Here is an 18,453-nt window from a genome sequence, read left to right as displayed (position 1 = left end):
AATCTCAAATTCAGAAAGAAGACCGGGAAAAGATAATGACAAAGGATGGCATACAGGCAAAAGGACATCAATCATGAAAGTGAATGCTCAGCTTTTTCTTTTCTCTTTTTCTTTTTCTAATTTCATGTCTAGTTTTTTTCTTTATTTGTAGTAGATAAACAAACTTAACTTTCTGAAGTAGCAAAAGCCATTTTTTGAATTCCAAATAAAGCATGTTACCCATTATAGGTGGCAATGGTGAGAATTTGTTTCTGTTTTTGTTTGTTTACTTTCATTGACCACTAACACAAAAGGAATTAGACATAACCTGTCATGGAAAACATCTGTCACACTGACCCATTTCAGGAAAAAAAAAGTGATTTAAAAAAATTTGTTTTAGTGAGGGTATTATAATCTGAAATTTTCTCCTTTTCTTCTGTTTAAATTATTATTAAAACATTCTAGTATGGTGTTATTTACTATGTAAACTGCACTGCTCAATGGAAAGTATGCCTTTGAAAAAGTAAAACTGATGCTGGAGAGATGGCCCAGCAGTTAAGGGAACTTACTTCTCTTCCAGGAATTCCCAGGACCCACAAGGCAACTAACAACCATCTGTAATTCCAGTTTCAGTGAATTTGATGCCCTATTCTGTCCTCCAAAGGCACAGACATACGTAAAACACCTATGCACACAAACTAAATTAATAAAGAGACCTCTCTGGGGAGGAGATGAACTAGAATAAAGAACACATGGCAAGTGATAGATGTGACTTGAAGAAGGAATGGAAGACAGGCCACAGCATGCAGAGCCAAAAGAAAATCATGAAATTGTTCTAAAAAGAAAGAAAAATTAAAGACTGCTAGTAAGTGACTGCACCTAGTCCTATACACAGTGTTTTTCTAATGTACACATAACAGTGATAAAATTTAGGTTACAAAGATAAACAACAATAAATAATACTAAATAGGTCAATGCTAATTATGTCATAAACAAACATACTTTTGAAACAGAGCGTAGGGTAGAGAGTCCCATTTTGTGGAAAGGGTGAAGCTGGAAGGATTACCAGTTATTTTATGAACATAAAAAAGTATGTTTAAAACTGGGGTTAACTTAAAACAAGAAAAATAAGCAAACAAACAACAACAAGAAAAAACCAAACTGTGGTTAACTGAAAGGAAGGAGTCTACAATTTGAAGGTAATGAAATACTGATGGTCCGGCTGGGCGTTGGTGGCTTGGGCCTTTAATCCCAGCACTCCGGAGGCAGGGGCAGGTGGATCTCTATGAGTTCGAGTCCAGCCTGGTCTACTGGGAAGATGAAAGTCACTGATTAAACAAATTCACTGGAGCTAAGGCACATTACCCGACTACCCTGACCCCACACATCATGAATGCATACAGTTAAAAAACAATTACTTAAATATTTTCTTTGTAAAATGTACTCTTTTAGACTTCACACTAGCTTTCAAAATGAGACTTGACAGAAGACCATGTTTCCTAGTATAGTCTTTTCATAGTTGTCTTAGTATATTAGTACTATAAAGAGACACCGTGACCAAAGCAACTCTTACAAATGGAAGCATTGAATTGGGGGCTGGCTTACAATTTTAGAGGGTTAGTCTATGATCATAATGGCGGGAAGCATAGAGACATGACACTGGTATAATAGCTTGGACCTTCACTTCCTTATCCACAGGTAACAGACAAAGATAGACAGGGCCTGGTGCGGGCTTTGGAACCTCAAAAACTATCCCCCACTAACACTCACACATCCTCCAATACACCTCCTACTCCTTCCAAACAGTTCCTCCAAGCAGGGACCAAACATTCAAACACAGGAGCCTATGGGGACCATTCTCGTTCAAATCACAGCATGATGAGGACTAAAAGGACTTCTTAAAAAAAAAAAAAAAAAAAGAGCCCTAAATATGAGAATACAATCAAAATAAACTCTTGAGTATTATTACTGATATTGCTGATGATAATCTTATTAAGCCTCCAAGTCAATTACATAACACAAATGTATGAACAAATGAGGTTTAAAATATTAACACACACACATACTCTCATAGTTTCAATCCTTAACTTTAAAAATGATTCTAAGTTCTTAGAAGCCAGTAACTGTCAGAATGTAATACAAGGGGAAATTGGGGAAAGTGCTGGGGTAAACTGATGGAGTTTACAGTATTAATTATCCTTCATGCCCCACCGCCAACCTCAAATAAATATCCCATACACACATTGGCGATAACACTATTTGTGGTGGTTTCAATGAGAATGGCCCCCAAAGGCTCATATATTTGAATACTTGGTCCCCAGTTGACAAAGTATGAAAAGTATGAGACAAACAGGCTTTAGAACACTTTTAGAATAAAAAGGAAGCTAACAGAAGAGATTAGAAAGCAGAAGGCACATTTTCAAGTAATAGATGAAAAGCCTAATAACACAGGTTCACCTGTAAATAAAATTCACTAACAAAAAAAAAAATCAAAGGGATTCACAGTGGTATTTACAGTAGAGTGTGCATATGAATATGTGTGTGCAGGCATGCAGAGTAACCCCACAACTCTCAAATTAACTGAGATTTCAAAATGAAATAGGTGTAAAATGTGAAATATTGAGGAAATAAAGTATTTTTATAACAGACACACACACTATATATATATATATATATATTGTCACACACACATATATATTGTGTGTGTTTGTATGTATGTATGCATGTATATATGTATATGTATGTATGTAATTCTAGAGGCACCCAAACATGAGAATCAGAGTTTGAATCCCAGGACCCATAGAAGAAAGACAAGAGGCATCAGCAGCCTATCATAGTCCTATCAGTCTGTAAAAAGATACAAAGGATCTCACACTGGAGCATGAAGTTCAGCTAAAGACATTTCCTCAGTACACAGTAATCAAGAAAGACACCCAATGTCAACCTCCACAAGTATGTGCACACATATGTATATGTACACATAAATGAAAAGACATAAAGTCTTTCATGGTAGATCATACATAAAAAGTAATTACAAATTATTGTATTACTCCAATTGATGCTATACAAAATTAGCTTACTACAGCTCTGCCAATTTCCCATCACCAAAATCTGTAATTACACAAGCAATTTTCAAAAGTAGAAAGATATACCCTCCTCATACTTGATATTTATGGGGAGGAGGGTGTGACAGACACAACTCAAATAGGAAATACGACTACCATTTAGTCAGTAGAGTCTGAGGAATATAGTATAATATAGCATAACCTAGCCCCAAATGTCGTAAGAAATACTAAGCACAAGAAGAATGTTGCTTGTCTTGTGCATTTAGATAGCAAGAGGAATCAATTCTTGTATAAATTAATTGGATTAACGTACAAGTGATGCTATCACTTAATCTGCAATAGTTTAATTCAAAATCATTAAAAGTGGCTTGAAAGACTGTTTGGCAGTTACAGCACTTGTTACTCTTGTAGAGGACTAGGGTTCAGTTGCCAACACCTAAATGGTAGCATATGACCTTCTACAACTCCAGTAACAAGGGATCAGACACCTTCTTCTGTCCCCCAAGGGTATCAGGTACATAAATGGTACAGACACACATGCAGGCATATCACCCATACACATAAAATAAAAATTAATACAAAAATTAAAAAAATCTTTTAAACAAAAAAACTATTCTCAATGGAGATATTTCTTTTATTCTCTTGCTAAGACTTAATTATTTCTCCACAACATCATGTTTAAAAGAATAGCCTTTGAAAACTTTTCAAAATGATACCCCAGATTCTAAGTTTTCCTAAAGCAAAGTGTGCATGTTTAAAATAGGGCTGGGGAGATGGCTCAGTAGGTTAGGTACTTTCTGGCAAGCAGAGAGAGCCCATATCCCCAGGACTCCCAGAAAAGACAGCTGTGTATGGTGGCTTGAACAGTGCTACAGAGGTGGAAAGAGAGAAACAGTGGTTAGACCGACATTAGAATCCTAGAGCTCAATGCCTACCTATACCACTCAACACAGCTAGCTCCAGGTTCAGTCCTAGATGGTGTCTCAAAAACCAAAGTAGGTCATTGTTGCAGGTCACAAGATTCATAGCAGGATGAGACTGACAATTATTTTTCTTCTCCAATGGTATGTATAATACCTTCCAGAGCCATGAATGCTAGTCGTTAGGGGTGAAGCTTCTACTTGGTCACCAACTTGATTCTCCATTTGCAATGGTGTTACATTGTATTTCAGCAAAAGGGCCTCACCCTCCTGTTATGAAGAGGGTAAAGAATATGACCGAATATACTGTATGAAAAAATTTAAAACTAATAAGATGTCATAAAAAATAAAATGTAAATTGCCATCAGCAAGTAAGAACATTTTTTGTTCTTGTAGAGGACCCAGAATTTGGTTTCCAGAACCCTCATGGGGCAGCTCACAAATGTCTATAACTCCAGTTCCAGAGGACCTGACACCTTCTTCTGGCCTCTGCAGGTAACAACACATACGTACATGCACATTCACACATTCACACAGACATCTGCACACACGCAGACAGATGCCTACACAGAAAAATAAATCTTTTAAAAATCATCTTTTATTATGAGACTTTATAACATTAAGAGCAATAGAAATATCCAAGTAAATGATGACCCCCACAAGCACACCCACACAGGCAAGTGCACCACCACACATATGTGCATACATGCATATACACACAAAAGTTAATAAATTCTATAAGGATAGTGACAGTGATATCCTAAAGCAGTACAATTCACTGAAAGACAACAAACATGAATTAATGATTCCAAAAAGGACAGTAGAAAACTGACCTATCTGTTGAGAAAGGAAGGAAACACACTACTAAAGAGGGATTTAGGTACTTGTCCTGCTTTGACCACATACCTTACACCACTGGTGTGCGATGACATTTCTTACAACTGCCACAAAACACTTAACATAAGCAACTGAATGGGGTAATGGGCTTACTTTGGCTTATCGGTTCAGGGGATTTCGGTTCATCAGGGCAGACAAATGTAACTGGGGGAAACATCACTGTCCCTGATAGTGAGAGCACATGACACAGGTCTCTGCAACTGAAAGGAAAATACAGACAACAAGACCAGACTACATACCCTCAAGGACTGGCCCCTTACGGAAAATCTCTGTCAGCTAGGACCTACCTCCTATAAGTTCTGTAACCTACCCAAACAGTGTTACCACCTGGGACCAAATGCTCAAAAGCATAAGCCCATGAGGAGATGTTCAGTCAGGTAACACCAAAAAAGGCTGCCAAGTCCTGAATGTCTCCTGATAGAAAATCATTCTGAGTATGAAACAATTTTGTTTAAAAAAGGAAACAGAACATTTCTATAAAATTAATTCACAACTTTAATTTTGCTACTGTTATGAATCACAGTGTAAATATCTGATATGCAGGATATCTGATAAGTGGCCCTGTGAAAGGGTTGGTCACCCCCCCCCCCCACCACTGCCAACAGCCCACCAAGGGAGGAGAACCTTGAGAACCACTGCATTAAAGTTTCATCAACCAATCTTGATTTACCTGCTTTATTTGGATTCTGGCTCAAGTTAAGTCTGGGAGAAGCCAAGTCATTTACAGCACATTTGTAATTTTGAATAATGACTAAGGAACTATGACCTTGTAGTTAGGCAAGAGTAGTCTATATCTTCTGGGAAAGAGTAGTACAGTATCTATTATAAAACGGACAGATGAAACAGTGCTGAGGTCTGCTGTGTAATATGCAGTCAAAGGAATGAAGTGTGTAGATGAAACAAGAAGAGCCAGGGAAAGGTGACTACTGCAACTGGATAAAAACTGTAGAGAGTTTATTATACTCATCTTTTTTCTTCTACATGCCTGATACTTTCTGTAAAAAGGTAACTGAAAAAAATTAAAAAGCTTCAGCAAGAAGAAAAACTGATCATTTACAACATTTTTCAGGGTTCAAAGAAAAGAACAAAATGAATACAATTCAAACAAAGCTCTTTAATAGAAATGCTAATATTGAATATGAGAAAATTTAACATGCATATCCTCAAATTGTGTTTGTAGTCCAAGTAGCTGATTTTACCTCTCTGAAATACTAGGCAAACAGTACAAGCATGTATACCACACATCCAAGAAACAGTCAAATGCCCTAGTATGAAGCAAAAATAAAATCATTAAGCTAGTGCTTTACTGCACCCTTCATATTTTGCTCTCACTACTTCTTAAATTAAGAAAACTACAGAAGGCATCAGAAGCCATAAAAAATACGCAACCACACATGTCTGAGATTCATTCTCTTGGGGACTCTGAATAAATGGATTCTCGACCTACTAAAATTTAATGTGAAAAAAAGATACATTTGTAAGAGACCTATACGATTTTAAATAGCAAATCTATCTAGAAATAATCACTTTCAGAAGGGAAATAAATGGTGTATATAAAAAGTGAGACAAGGATGTAAAGAGAGGATCATCATGATGATTTGTAAGCAAAGGGAAATAAAATAAAGAGGTAACAAAATTCATGCTTCCCTAGGCCTTTCATTCAGCCCAGAAGATTGAATGACACTCCCAAAAGCAATTTCAAACTAGATATGTCTTTATTTTTCCCCAGACAAACTGGATGTTAAACAGAATGACAAAGTATATTTGCTCTGGGACACTGGAGGAGCAAAAAAGGAAGAAAAGAAAAGAAAGAAAAAGAAAATAGAAAAGAAAAACTCTTGACAAATGACATAACTGGTCAAAATCCCTCCAAACGGGCTGACTAAACTATGACAGTGAGTACTACAATATTGAGATATCTTCCAATTCTTTCCAAAGTTTTGTTACAGAAAACCATAAACTTAACCATAATTATTGATACTACTTTTAATCATAACTAAGCGTCACAGGTGCCATAAATAAGCCTGAGTCATTTACTTATAGACCCTTTTAAACTGCTAAGACATTAAGAGATGAGACCTCAAGGTTTGGAATGTAATTTTTTTTTAAATCAACACCTAAACAAACTACAAGGTATAGATTTGATTGACATAGCTCTATAAAGCTGGCCTATCATTTTGAGAACATACCAATTTTGCAAAAAAAAAAAAAAAAAAAGACCAGCCTAGAGACATATTAGGGAAAAAATCCTCATAAAATATCCGGGAACAGTTTTTTTATATGAAATCATTTTCAGGAGAAATAAGTTTAAATAAAATGTGGCATTATTGAAAACAAAATTATGAGAACTCTAATAAAAAGCCAACATCTGTGAAAGCCCCTGGATCTGGTACCAGTATTAGAAGATGGGCATGCATGTTCAGGCTGCTATCAGCTTGAAACTTCCCTTACACTCTTGCGTGACTGTCAGCTTTTTCCAATAAAGCAGACAAAAATTCTTAACTGCACAGAGCTTTTTATCACGTTCAACACAATCTACTTAAATGGACTACTTTCATAATAAATCAAAGAAAAATGTAGATTTCTCATTTGTCCACAAGAAAGGCATACACAGGAAACTACAAACAGAAAACAAGATTATTTTTTCCATTATGGACACATTCAACTCTTTACCTCTATTCTTACAAGGAGAGAACAGAGAGCTAGCCACCTTGGGAATGCTTCCCAGGAACAAAATTCTTCAGAATGTCACCTCCTGCCCCGAGAAGAGAAGGGCCAGCATCCCTAAGCTGAAGAAAGCAACTCCTTTTTTTCCCAACTGAACCACTTGAACCTTACTTTGGGCCAGATTCTAAAACCATACAGTACCAATATTTTGGATACTTTCGTAGAGGTACAAGACAGAAGAATACCTCATATTAATCACATACCCAAAGACCCATAAGCACTGAATACTTTTCATCAGGTTTTTCAAACAGTATTGTTGGAGTGAGGAGAAAAAAGCTGACTTTCAAACCTGCAGTAAACTGAGATTGATGGCTGATTCTCTCATGTGCATGTACTACAACGTCTAGATCTCTCAACAACTCTTAGATTTATTTTTTAAATTTAAACCAAAGGAGATATTCATCTACTTGTTATGATTTAAACAAAACACTGTATTAATAACTTATTGAGCTGAAAGCCTCCTGCAGTACCAGGCTGCTACTCAACTATTTCCTCTTTACTATTAGAGAGGATGAAAGTCATCTTCCATGGAGTACATGTTTTTGTGGCAGAGAAATTGGTTTCTCATGGAATGCCCATGAACTCCCTTACATTTCTCAGTCACCTTAAAGTTAGTCACTGTTGTGAAACCATTTTTGTCTTATTTCCAAACCAAACTACTTAAATCTGGCACATGGCAGCTTTGATTCTCCTGATCAGACTTTTTCCAAGTGGCAGAGCCACAGGACAGAAGCATGGATGGGAATTTGCAGGGGGGAGCTCCACAGAAGTCCTTGAACCCACACCAGATGTTTTCTGAATAAGAAGTGCACCTTTATGCACACTGAGCCAGTAACTCTTCTCAGCTTCTCTGAATTTGGTGTTTTTTTTACAGCTCAATTGCACTTAAATGCTTCAAGACAATACTTATTTAAAAATGGCTCATCTTGTGTATGTTAAAGGACATCTTTTCTGTGTAATTTTGTATACTAGAGTGAATAGAAAAATTAAAAGACAGTATTCTGAAAGCAAAGTGGAAAATTAATTAAATATATACAGAACTTTAAAAGGAAACAGACACAATTTCACTTTAAGAGTAAAGAACTAAAAAAAAGAGTAAAGAACTCTAAAACCAACAATTTAATTTTGTTTCCTAGTAAACATACAAGATATATTTAAAAAATGCAATGATCCAAAACAACTGAGAAACTGGAATCTGCTACTCGGGACCAGGTAAAGGGAACCAAAACCTTTCACTGCTGCAGGCTCTGATTACCACTGTAAGAGCAGATGCTGGGCCCAGCCCCACATGCTAGATCCCAAGAGCTCTGAAGACACAAAGTTTTTAGTAAGATTGGCACAAAATAATTTGGTATCAAAATTATCAAATTAAGAGCTAATCTTAGAAGACTTGTTGTTTCTACTCATCTCACTTAGTATGAATATTCACAAGTCTTAAATGTATAAAGATTCATACTGTGATTATGGAGTGTCGTAGCAAGTATAATAATCACATAGTGGAACCTTTCCAAAATCTGACAATTCATGCATCCTGAAACATACCTGAACCCAAAGTATGAAATAAAGGAGTCTGAATCTCATGCAATAGTATTGCAGTCCAGCAGGCTAGCATTTTAATAATGAAAATAAAAAGCAAATGAAGAGCATAACTTTCTTACTAGTGCATATTTCAATTAGTCTAAAACTGAACTTTGATGATCTACCAATGGTATTTTTCTCCTGTTCTGGTTTAGTTTGTGGTACTGAGAATTAAAGTTAGGGGCCCACACATGCTAAGCAAGCACTCTAACCCCTTATCTCTGGCCCTGTATACTTCTTCCTTACGATTCCTTAATATTCCTTAGAACACCAAAGATACAATCAGCTTGAAAGCATACCATGCCAATGGTACTATTAACCTAAAAGAAACACTGCTGAAAGCATTTCTGAGTTCAAAAGCTGTAATTTAGCAGGTACTCATAGTACCAATTCCTGTGGTTTCATACATCGTAATGTAAGACACATATAAACTCTAATAGGACTGGCAAGAGACAGGGGCTCGTTAGGAGAGAAGCATAGGGAATGAATGCATTAAAGCTGACATCACCAGGAAAACAGTCAAAAGCAAACTACCCATTGACTTAAGAGGCATAGTACAGGATCAAGTGTCTACAATGTTCCTCCCAGTGTTACTGATGCTTTTGTTCTTATAATTCTTGGGGGGGGGTGAGGGGTGAAGGCATTCTCTTATGTATTATAGGGGATACAGCAGCATCTATGACTTCTACCCACTAAATCTAGTGGCCTCCTTTTCCAATTCTCAAGAACAATGTCGTCTCTGGGCATTGGCAACTAACCCCAATAGGGAACAGGCATGCTACCCTAGCACAAAACCACTGATCAAGAAGCAAAGGAAAAATATTAAAAAATTCAAAACACGTCATCCTCTAGTACCTAGGCTTCTTGTAAAATGGCCAAACATATTTCCCTGTTGAAAGACATGGGAAAAAAGACAATAATATTCTATTCTCTAAACCAGTGTCTGGTGTTTTCTCTCATATTTGTAAAAAGCAAAAGGTCAAGTTCTGCCTTCTCGATCTGAACACCCAAGCAAATCTTGCTGATCTTCCTGATAGCCAAACACAATGCACCTGTTTCAGCATCACACTCAAGATGAGAATAAGGCATAAGATACCAAACGGTTGCATATAGAGAGAACAGAATTTGCAGCGTGTAACTTTTCAAAAGCACTTACTGTTCCCACATACTTTCTGACATTCTTTGAACTCAGTGTTAACAGATCCTAATAAAACTATGACCTTTCAGAGGGTACTGTTCTCAGTTACTCCTCTGGGTGGGAGAAAGTCAATTTAGTCTTACAAGTCTCAAGTTCTTCTATATTGGTTTATATGCAAAAAGTAACATTAGTGTGAACATCAACTTGTTCTCATAATCAAATAAAAATGGTAACTTAGAATTATCACTATCACAACTGAAACAAGGACAAACATATACTTTTTCTGAATAATCAGAATTATTATTTTCCTGAAATTCCATGCTGTTTAGAACTGAGAAAATAGAAGGATAGAAATATAGCATAGCTTATTAATAGTGACATTCTACTAAGTAGCAGCAGAGCAAGGATCTGAACGCAAAGAGTCTTATTTTTACACTAGGACTTTTCAAACCTTAACAAACAAAACTTCAACTCTTGTTACATTCAAGGTTCTGATTCCACACCTCTGGTAGAGGACAGATGAGGGCAAAGGAAGTAGGGAGCAACACTCTGTACTCCCCACAATTTCACTTGTGATGCACAGATTACATGTCACCCTACCATAAAAAGCAGTTTAAGCAAGGTCCAGAGGACAGTACAATAAAATCCCTGATTGAGCCTATGAACAAGGGAGAGGTTACCAGATTCTCATTTAGAACTCAGGCTTCCAGTTTTACTTTTTCTTCAGGGGTAAGCTGTCAAAATTTGTAAGCACCTGATTTTATGTTTTATCCGAAAAATATCATTATAAGCTTAAAACTTTAATATTTACCCCCAATTAAGGCATTTCTTACATTACCCTAAATGTCTGCATCATAACAGATTCAATCTTAGAATGCTAAAGGGTATTTTAGAAGCATACAACTGTGCTTGCTAAAGGGTATTTTAGAAGCATACAACTGTGCTTGCTAAAGGGTATTTTAGAAGCATACAACTGTGCTTGCTTAGATAAATTGGGGGCTAAGTTAGAAACATAGCACCTTTCTAAACATGCAGTTCCTACAACTGGTGCCTGTAAGATGAGGGAGGTCACCCTTCCAGCACATTACTCCATGGTCATGTCAACAGGGTTCTCTGAAAGCAGAGTAATGTCCACACAATTTTCTTTCAACTTTGCTAGCATATAAATAATTGATATTAGCCCAATCTGAGTCCTGGATTGCAAGACTATTAATTTAAACCAAAAAATAAACACTGTATCTGTGATGGCTAATCTTCATGAGCAACTTGCTGGGTTTGAAATCACCTGGGAGGTGCCCTTCTGGGCATGTCTGTGAGGGTGTTTCCAAAGAGATTGAATTGAAAAGGGAGTCCTATCCTGCCTGTGAGCAGCAGCACCTCCTAATTCCAGAACTGAAACACAGTCAAATCACTGGACAGAACTTCTTATTACCGGAAAAAAATGGGGGGAAAAAAAAAAGAAAAGAAAAATCTACCCAACTACAAGGAAGTTTGCTTACTTTAGGGTACAACAATTCTGTAGCACGAATAATAAAAACCCAGAGACAGATATTGGGGTTCTAGCTGAAGGTCAGAAAAGCAAAGCACTCAACTGCTAGAGAGTTCTTACCTCTACCAAGGCTCAGACCTTTCAAAAGGGGCAATCCTGTCCTCAGCATTGACTGCAGACTGACTGACTCCTGTCTCCTCCTTTCTTATATTTCTCTCTAGAGCTGGGATTAAAGGTGTGTGCCACCACTGCCTGACTTATATGGCTGACTAATGTGGCTAGCTTTGTGCTCTGATCTTCAGGCAAGGTTTATTTGTTAGATCATAAAATATCAACACACAATTCAACATCAAATTCAGTACCTGATCATTCTTGGTGATTAGACCTAACTTAAGAATGCTAATTAAAAGAAGAAATGTAAGAAAATTCTTCCTAGTCTGAGTACTTTGGCTATTTCTGAATGTTCCTGGATTTCACTCAACTTTTTTCCTGAGATACACAGATATACATTTCTGCACTGAGGAAGAATTAAATCCCTCACACACTTTGACAAGCTTATTAAACCATATTGGTATTCTGATTAAGTAACTATACACAGAAAGTCAAAAGTAGTATGTCTTTTACATTGCAGACATTAAAACCCATATATCGTAAATGTACTTAAGAATATGGAATTTCATTTTAATTGTAGCCTAAATAAAGATTAAAGGTAAAGTATACAATCTCCACAGCTTTAAAATAATCATTTAAACACCCATGAATTTAAAGAACATTGTGGAGTTCTTTCCCAGATCTGATATGAAGGCAAAAAAATTACAATACAAATTTAAGCTTGTCTGTCAAAATTCTACACTTCCTGAACTAAACACGCAATCTACAAAGTTCCTATCAGGAGTATATCATCACACAGAATTACACATGCTCAAGTATCTAGTCTTTTTACATATAAGACATATAAGAGAGGAAAGGCTAACTTCAAAGTGCCAAGAAACAATTTACATTGCCCACTTGTTTTCTGATTACTTATGCAGCTTCAAAGAAACGGAGAACTGAAAGCCGTCATCTGTAATAGTTGACATTATCAAGTGCAGCAAGGGAAAACAGGCACAAACAGCTGTGCACAAGCAAGTCTTAGTACACTAGTCTAATGGCCAAATGCTAAGCATTATCTTATGGACTGAATCTCAGAGGGAAAACTCAGAACAAATAAAACTCTCTGCCCCACAGAAAGCTTCTATTTCCTCTAAAACAATCCTCAGTGACACTGTCGAAACATTCCTGGGTTGATGTAAAAGCTAGTTCCTTCACCACTGCAGCACAGTTCTAAGGACAGTCAACACAAGTCTACCACATTCTGTAAATTTATTCTTGTCCCCTGGACTGTGGTACTTGCAGAAAAGTCAACCACCTTTGAAAATATTTGATCTTATGTTTAACTTTTAAATATCTGAGAGTTTTGTACTGATCTTTACATCTCTCTCACAATAGGAAAATAAGTACACATATTGCAAATTAAGTGATTCTTCCAGAAAGCAAACTTAAGTTGACCTTTTTAAATGAACCCAGATTTTACACACCATTTGGGAGGCTAGACAAAAATACTTCAGTTCATTTATTTTTAAAGCAGCAAAAATATAATATTACTCACTCATAATTAGTTGTAAATTTCGTAGTAATTAGACTATATGGAAAAAGGTGAAAATAATCTTAATGACATTTATTAAACATAATCACAATATATTATCACTTCAACATGTAACAGCAGAATTTTATGCTCTGCCAAGCTTTTAAAACCAATGGATATGTGACACTTTTAGCATGTCACTTTGAACTAGCCACAAGTGAAGCCGCAAGTGGCTAGTACATGAGATCGTATACCTCCTAAGTTTATACTTTACTTGGACATACCTACTTTTAATAAGCACAATGACTGCTGATCTCCAAAAAATTCATTGGAAAATTCAGAATCAGATCACCTTATCAACAGATCTAATTAATGTACACAGTAAGAGGTCAATGGTTACATTTGTGTCTATATCTGTGTCTATATTTGTGAATTCAGAGATGTGTCTGACCAACACAAGGAACACAGAATTTGTAGCAGAAACAGATTAAACACTACAGCCTTTCCTACCAAACTATAGCATCCCCACAACTGCATTCAATCATAAGCATCTATCTCTATGCAAATAATTAAAATTTATCTTTAAATCGGATACATTACATAATCCATATAATCAATGTTCAAAAATGAAAGCATACTATGTAAGATGAAAAGAAAAAATTGATAAAAATGTCACTGGCTACTTTTGATACATCTTAACATTATTAAGCACAACAAACTTAAATTATTCTTTCCACAATTATAATTTACTGTCTACTTACTAAGAATTTTTGAGTAATTAGGACAATTGCTTAAAGTGTAAATAATTCCAACAATGTACCCTCCGGAAAACAACTGAAACTACTAGTTTAGCCTATAAAATTTATCCTTAAGGCAAGTTACTAATAAATCAAACAGAAAGGATTACCCCTCTGCACTTACATTTTCTAACCTCACATTCAGCAATTTCTACATTTGGAGGTCAGTTCTTTAAAGCTGAAAATTTCAGAAATGACTGAAATATAGTTGTGAACAAAAACCTCTTCAGACACACAAGCAAAATCAGCATCATTCACACTAATTTCAGAAGCCAAAGTCCTATGTTCCTAAATTCACAATGTATACATACTATCTTTTCTCCAATCTTTAGTTAATCCAGATAATTTTATTTTAGTGCACTTCAAAAGATAAAACAAATGAAGCCAGCTTCTTAGGCTGCACATACATCCAGGCAATATCATTAACTTCTCAATATTTTTCCACAACTTGAAATGCAAACAACAGAATGTGTTTCTTACCTGCAGTTGGGAGGAGGATCAAGGGTGATTTCAGCTAGTTCCTTCTGAATTCTGTAAGTGAAATGAGAACAAACAAAAAGGATCTGAGGCAGTCTACAGAATAACCGGGGAATTACACTGCCCTCTACCACCATGCAGTTAAATGCAACGCTGGCTTTGCCTTCAGTAATGCTAACATGGCTGCTTCCTCTTTGTTCTCAGAGGCATAACCCAAATCCCTTAGCAGAAACTTTGTGGCTCTTTTTCTCACGTGCTACTGTAAATAAGTGTGTCATTTACACCCGATTTGAGAAAGTGCTTCCTGACTACTAGCTGAAGGATATATATTCTGCTAAAAAACACTCTTTACCAAAGAAATTCTCTTTTCAAGCTAATATGCAAATGAGGCAAAAAGGGAGGAGGGAAAACACCAGAGAATTTGACAATGATTTCAAGTCACTTTTTACTGAGCTAAAAATTAATAGGCTGCTACTGGAGCACATTAATAGTTTTTGGCGATATTTTATGTCAGAAAAGTTAAAAATCATAACCATCTTTGCCAATGAAAAATTTAAAATTGGCACTCACATCAACTGTGACTGTCGTCTCTGATTTTTAAATATACCTTTAAAGTTCTTTACATTTGAAGCAGGCAAGAAGACAAATATATAAGCTCAAGTTACAGGCAAAAGGCAACTCTGATTTTCTTCAAATTTAGGATGATTTCAAAACTTGAGGCATGTTTAATACATTCCTCAACAAGATTAAAATAAATTGGGCACTTCAGATTATTTCAAACACTGTTCCTAGTCAATAAAATATTCTAAAGCTGTTAGCATTTGATTGGTGGTTAAAATTCATACAAACAGTTTGAATCACAATAAGAATGCAACATTCCATCACTTTTTACATTTTTCTTCATTTATGGCCAATAAAAAACAACAACAAAAACAAACAAACAAACAAAACACCTGCACTGGGTAACATTGTGAGCACATTTTAATTGCTAGTTTCTTTAGATATCCCAATACAACTTCTGCTCATAGTCCCAATGGCAGGATTTTTTCTGTCATCGCAGAATATGAAAATCAACAGAAAACCTTAACTTCGAATCAGTAATGTTTCCCCTGCTGCTGAGTTAGTCTGTCAAACATATCCACACGTTTCATAGTGAAGAGGAAGAAGGACAATGACACAGAATGACATCTATAACTGTAACTGGCTACTTTTCAGTTTTATCTGCCCTCACAAGGAGGGAAAAACAGTAATTTACCCACAGTCACACCTATGCTGCAAGATTCCCAGTCTTGTTCCTACACACTGTGGACCACATGTCAAGTACACTGTGAAACCTACTTCCCAATATAGCCAAGTCTGGTATTTAGCAATTTTCTACATTTCTGACCATTCAGTCTTATGGAGAGAAGCACTGCTGCTTTCTAGAATTGTCAGCTTCACTCAAGCATGACTCACAGGAGGAAACCTCTCCAATGTACCATCTAATTGGGGTTCACCAAATTTTCCTAGCCACCCCCCTTCATCTGTCAGGACCACCCTCAGCTCCACTTGAGACAACCCCTCAAGTTACCAAGGTACAGAGCAGAGTCCACTTGCTTTGGAAGTCGATGGCTGCAGGAAGTCGGCTTATATACCACATACAGAATGACAGCTCACTCAAGTTCAAACACATGGGATGGAGAAGTATGTCTGAACTATCATCGCCACTGCTGTTAAACCAATAAAACCACCCAATGGGACAGAAGGCCACCTGACAGTGTGAGTCCCGCCTTGGAGGAATTACCTTTTCGCACTAGTGGATAACTTAGCAGTCGTTTTGCTCGAAAGTTTGGTGTTCTTCTTCTGCTGGGTGGCAGAAGGTTTTCTCTCTTCCTGTTCCTCAGGCTCTGGAGCTGCAGGGTCTCGCTGGTCGGCATCTGAACTGCCACTGCTGGTGCTGGGACTCTCATCATCCGACCTCTGCCTATCACTGGACATCTTGGTGAAGTTATCTCTGGGAAAACTTCTAAGGAGACAAGGGACCATTGAGAAATGTTAAATCTTAAAACAACAACAATAATAATAAGCCAGCAGCACGCTCTTCTCTCTGTAAGTACCTATGGGAGTCTTTTATTGAAAAAGATTCGACAGTCCCCATACTTAAGGTACAGCAAGGTTACAGGGAGGCTGATGTGTCTTTTAAGGCAAGCTTCGAGGGATTTACCCAACTCAAGTTAGAAAACCCACTCACATTTTTGCCCCATCCCTTAGACAATCTATCAATTGTCTACTTTCTCAGAAGGCATGATTTGCCAGGGAACTTGGGCAACGGGCATTAATACCATATGACAACTGTAAATAACAGATCTCGCGGAGAATGTTCAGAAGTCACTAATATCGTCTAAATATTTACAGGCTGACATCGGTCTGAGCCACCAAATCCTCCTTCCCAGAGGGAAACATACCCTGCTAGTCGCCCATATGCTTATTTACGGTGGCGGGTCCTCCCGTGCGCACCGAAAGCCTTTGAACACAGCACTCAAAATTAAAAAAAAAAAAAATCAACTGGCAGCCGCCCCACCGCCGTCCCCACGGCCAGGGGCGAGGATTCACCCGGCCAAGCCGGAGCTGCCACCCGGAGAAGGGCAGAATCCGAACTGCACCTTCTGCAAAGCTCCCGGTGCCACCGACGTCCCCCGCTCGATTCCTCCCTCGCCGACCGACATTTTGTCAAAAAAAAAAAAAAATTCCGCAAAGCGGCCAAAAGCCCGAGGGCAAAACAAACAAACAAACAAAAGCCCTCCCCCACCCCCCACCCCCAGAAGTGCAACAAATTGGCGCGGCCCGCCCCGGGGCGAGCGCCGGGCCACGCAGCTCCGCGGTCCTTTGTGGGGAGGGCCGCGCAGGGGACCGCGCCACTGCGCCCGCCCGCCCGCCCGCCGGGGGATGCGGGACCCGCCGCCCCGCGCCGCCGACTGACGAGCGCGGCTGACTGAGGAGCGCGGCGCCCGGCGCGAACAAAGCTGCCGCCCCCGCCCCCGCCGCCCCCCACGCGGGCCCCGGCCCCGCCGCCTTACCTCGGCCGCCCGCCCGGCCCGCTCGTGCGCCGCTACGCTGTGGGGGAGGGAGAGCGCCGAAGAGCCTTCCTTGAGGAAATGGAGGCAGCTGGGGGGGGAACGGGGGGGGGCGGGAAAAAAAAAGCCGCCGCCGAGGCTCCGGCCCGGGAGTGTGGAACATCGAAAGTCGCAGGCGGCCGTGCAGTGCCGCGCTGCGGCCGGAGGGTGGCGCCGCCCCGCGCTCCGGGAGCCACGGTGGGGTGGGCGCTCCGCCGGCCGAGAGAGGCAGGGACGCGGGAGCCCCCCGCGCGCTCAGCCTCCCGCCGCCCGGCTCGGCTCGGCTCGGCTCCTCCCGGCCGCGCAGTCAGCAAGTTCCGAAGAGAGCGAGCGAGCGAGCGGGAGGGGGAGGGGCGGGCGCGGCGGCGCGCGTGCTCGCCGCTCGCCTGGCGGTCGGGGAGCGAGCTGCTCCTGCGCGCCCCCGCGCGCGCGGCCCCGCCGCGCCTCCTTTCCACCGACGGGTGCGGGGGGGGGGCAGATGCGCACGCGTCCGCCCGCGCGCGGCCGGGACAAAGAGCGCGGCGGGGACCGGCGGGCTGGCCCCTGCGCCCTTGGCCGCCGAGCTTGGACTGGAGGAGACGCGGGGGGGGGGGGCGCGGTCTCGCGGGGCCGCGGGTGGCTTCCGGCCTGGGCCCGCCTCCGGGGCAGCGCTGCCCATTGGACTACCCGC

General features: G+C 39.4%; 1 protein-coding gene across 2 annotated transcripts in view; it reads right to left on the bottom strand.

The window, feature by feature from the left end:
* Nucleotides 1–18,074, bottom strand: part of Ube2e3 (ubiquitin conjugating enzyme E2 E3) — a 51,457-nt gene extending 33,383 nt beyond the window's left edge. The window contains exons 1-3 of one of the 2 annotated variants that reach the window (XM_040745685.1): nucleotides 17,748–18,074; nucleotides 16,475–16,696; nucleotides 14,695–14,745 (exon numbers count right to left, since the gene is read on the bottom strand). In XM_040745685.1, coding sequence (XP_040601619.1) covers nucleotides 14,695–14,745; nucleotides 16,475–16,668 — 245 coding nt within the window. In that variant the 5' untranslated portion in view covers nucleotides 16,669–16,696; nucleotides 17,748–18,074. Of the gene's footprint in view, nucleotides 1–14,694; nucleotides 14,746–16,474; nucleotides 16,697–17,135; nucleotides 17,406–17,747 lie in introns of those variants that run through there. The other variant, XM_005065120.4, reaches the window with a different exon arrangement.
* Nucleotides 18,075–18,453: the final 379 nt, after the last annotated feature.

Source organism: Mesocricetus auratus, unplaced genomic scaffold, assembly GCF_017639785.1.
Source record: "Mesocricetus auratus isolate SY011 unplaced genomic scaffold, BCM_Maur_2.0 Super-Scaffold_100004, whole genome shotgun sequence".
In the NCBI taxonomy this organism is placed as follows: Eukaryota; Metazoa; Chordata; class Mammalia; order Rodentia; family Cricetidae; genus Mesocricetus; species Mesocricetus auratus.
Note: the sequence above shows the minus strand (reverse complement) of the source record. Positions and strands in the feature narration are given on the sequence as shown.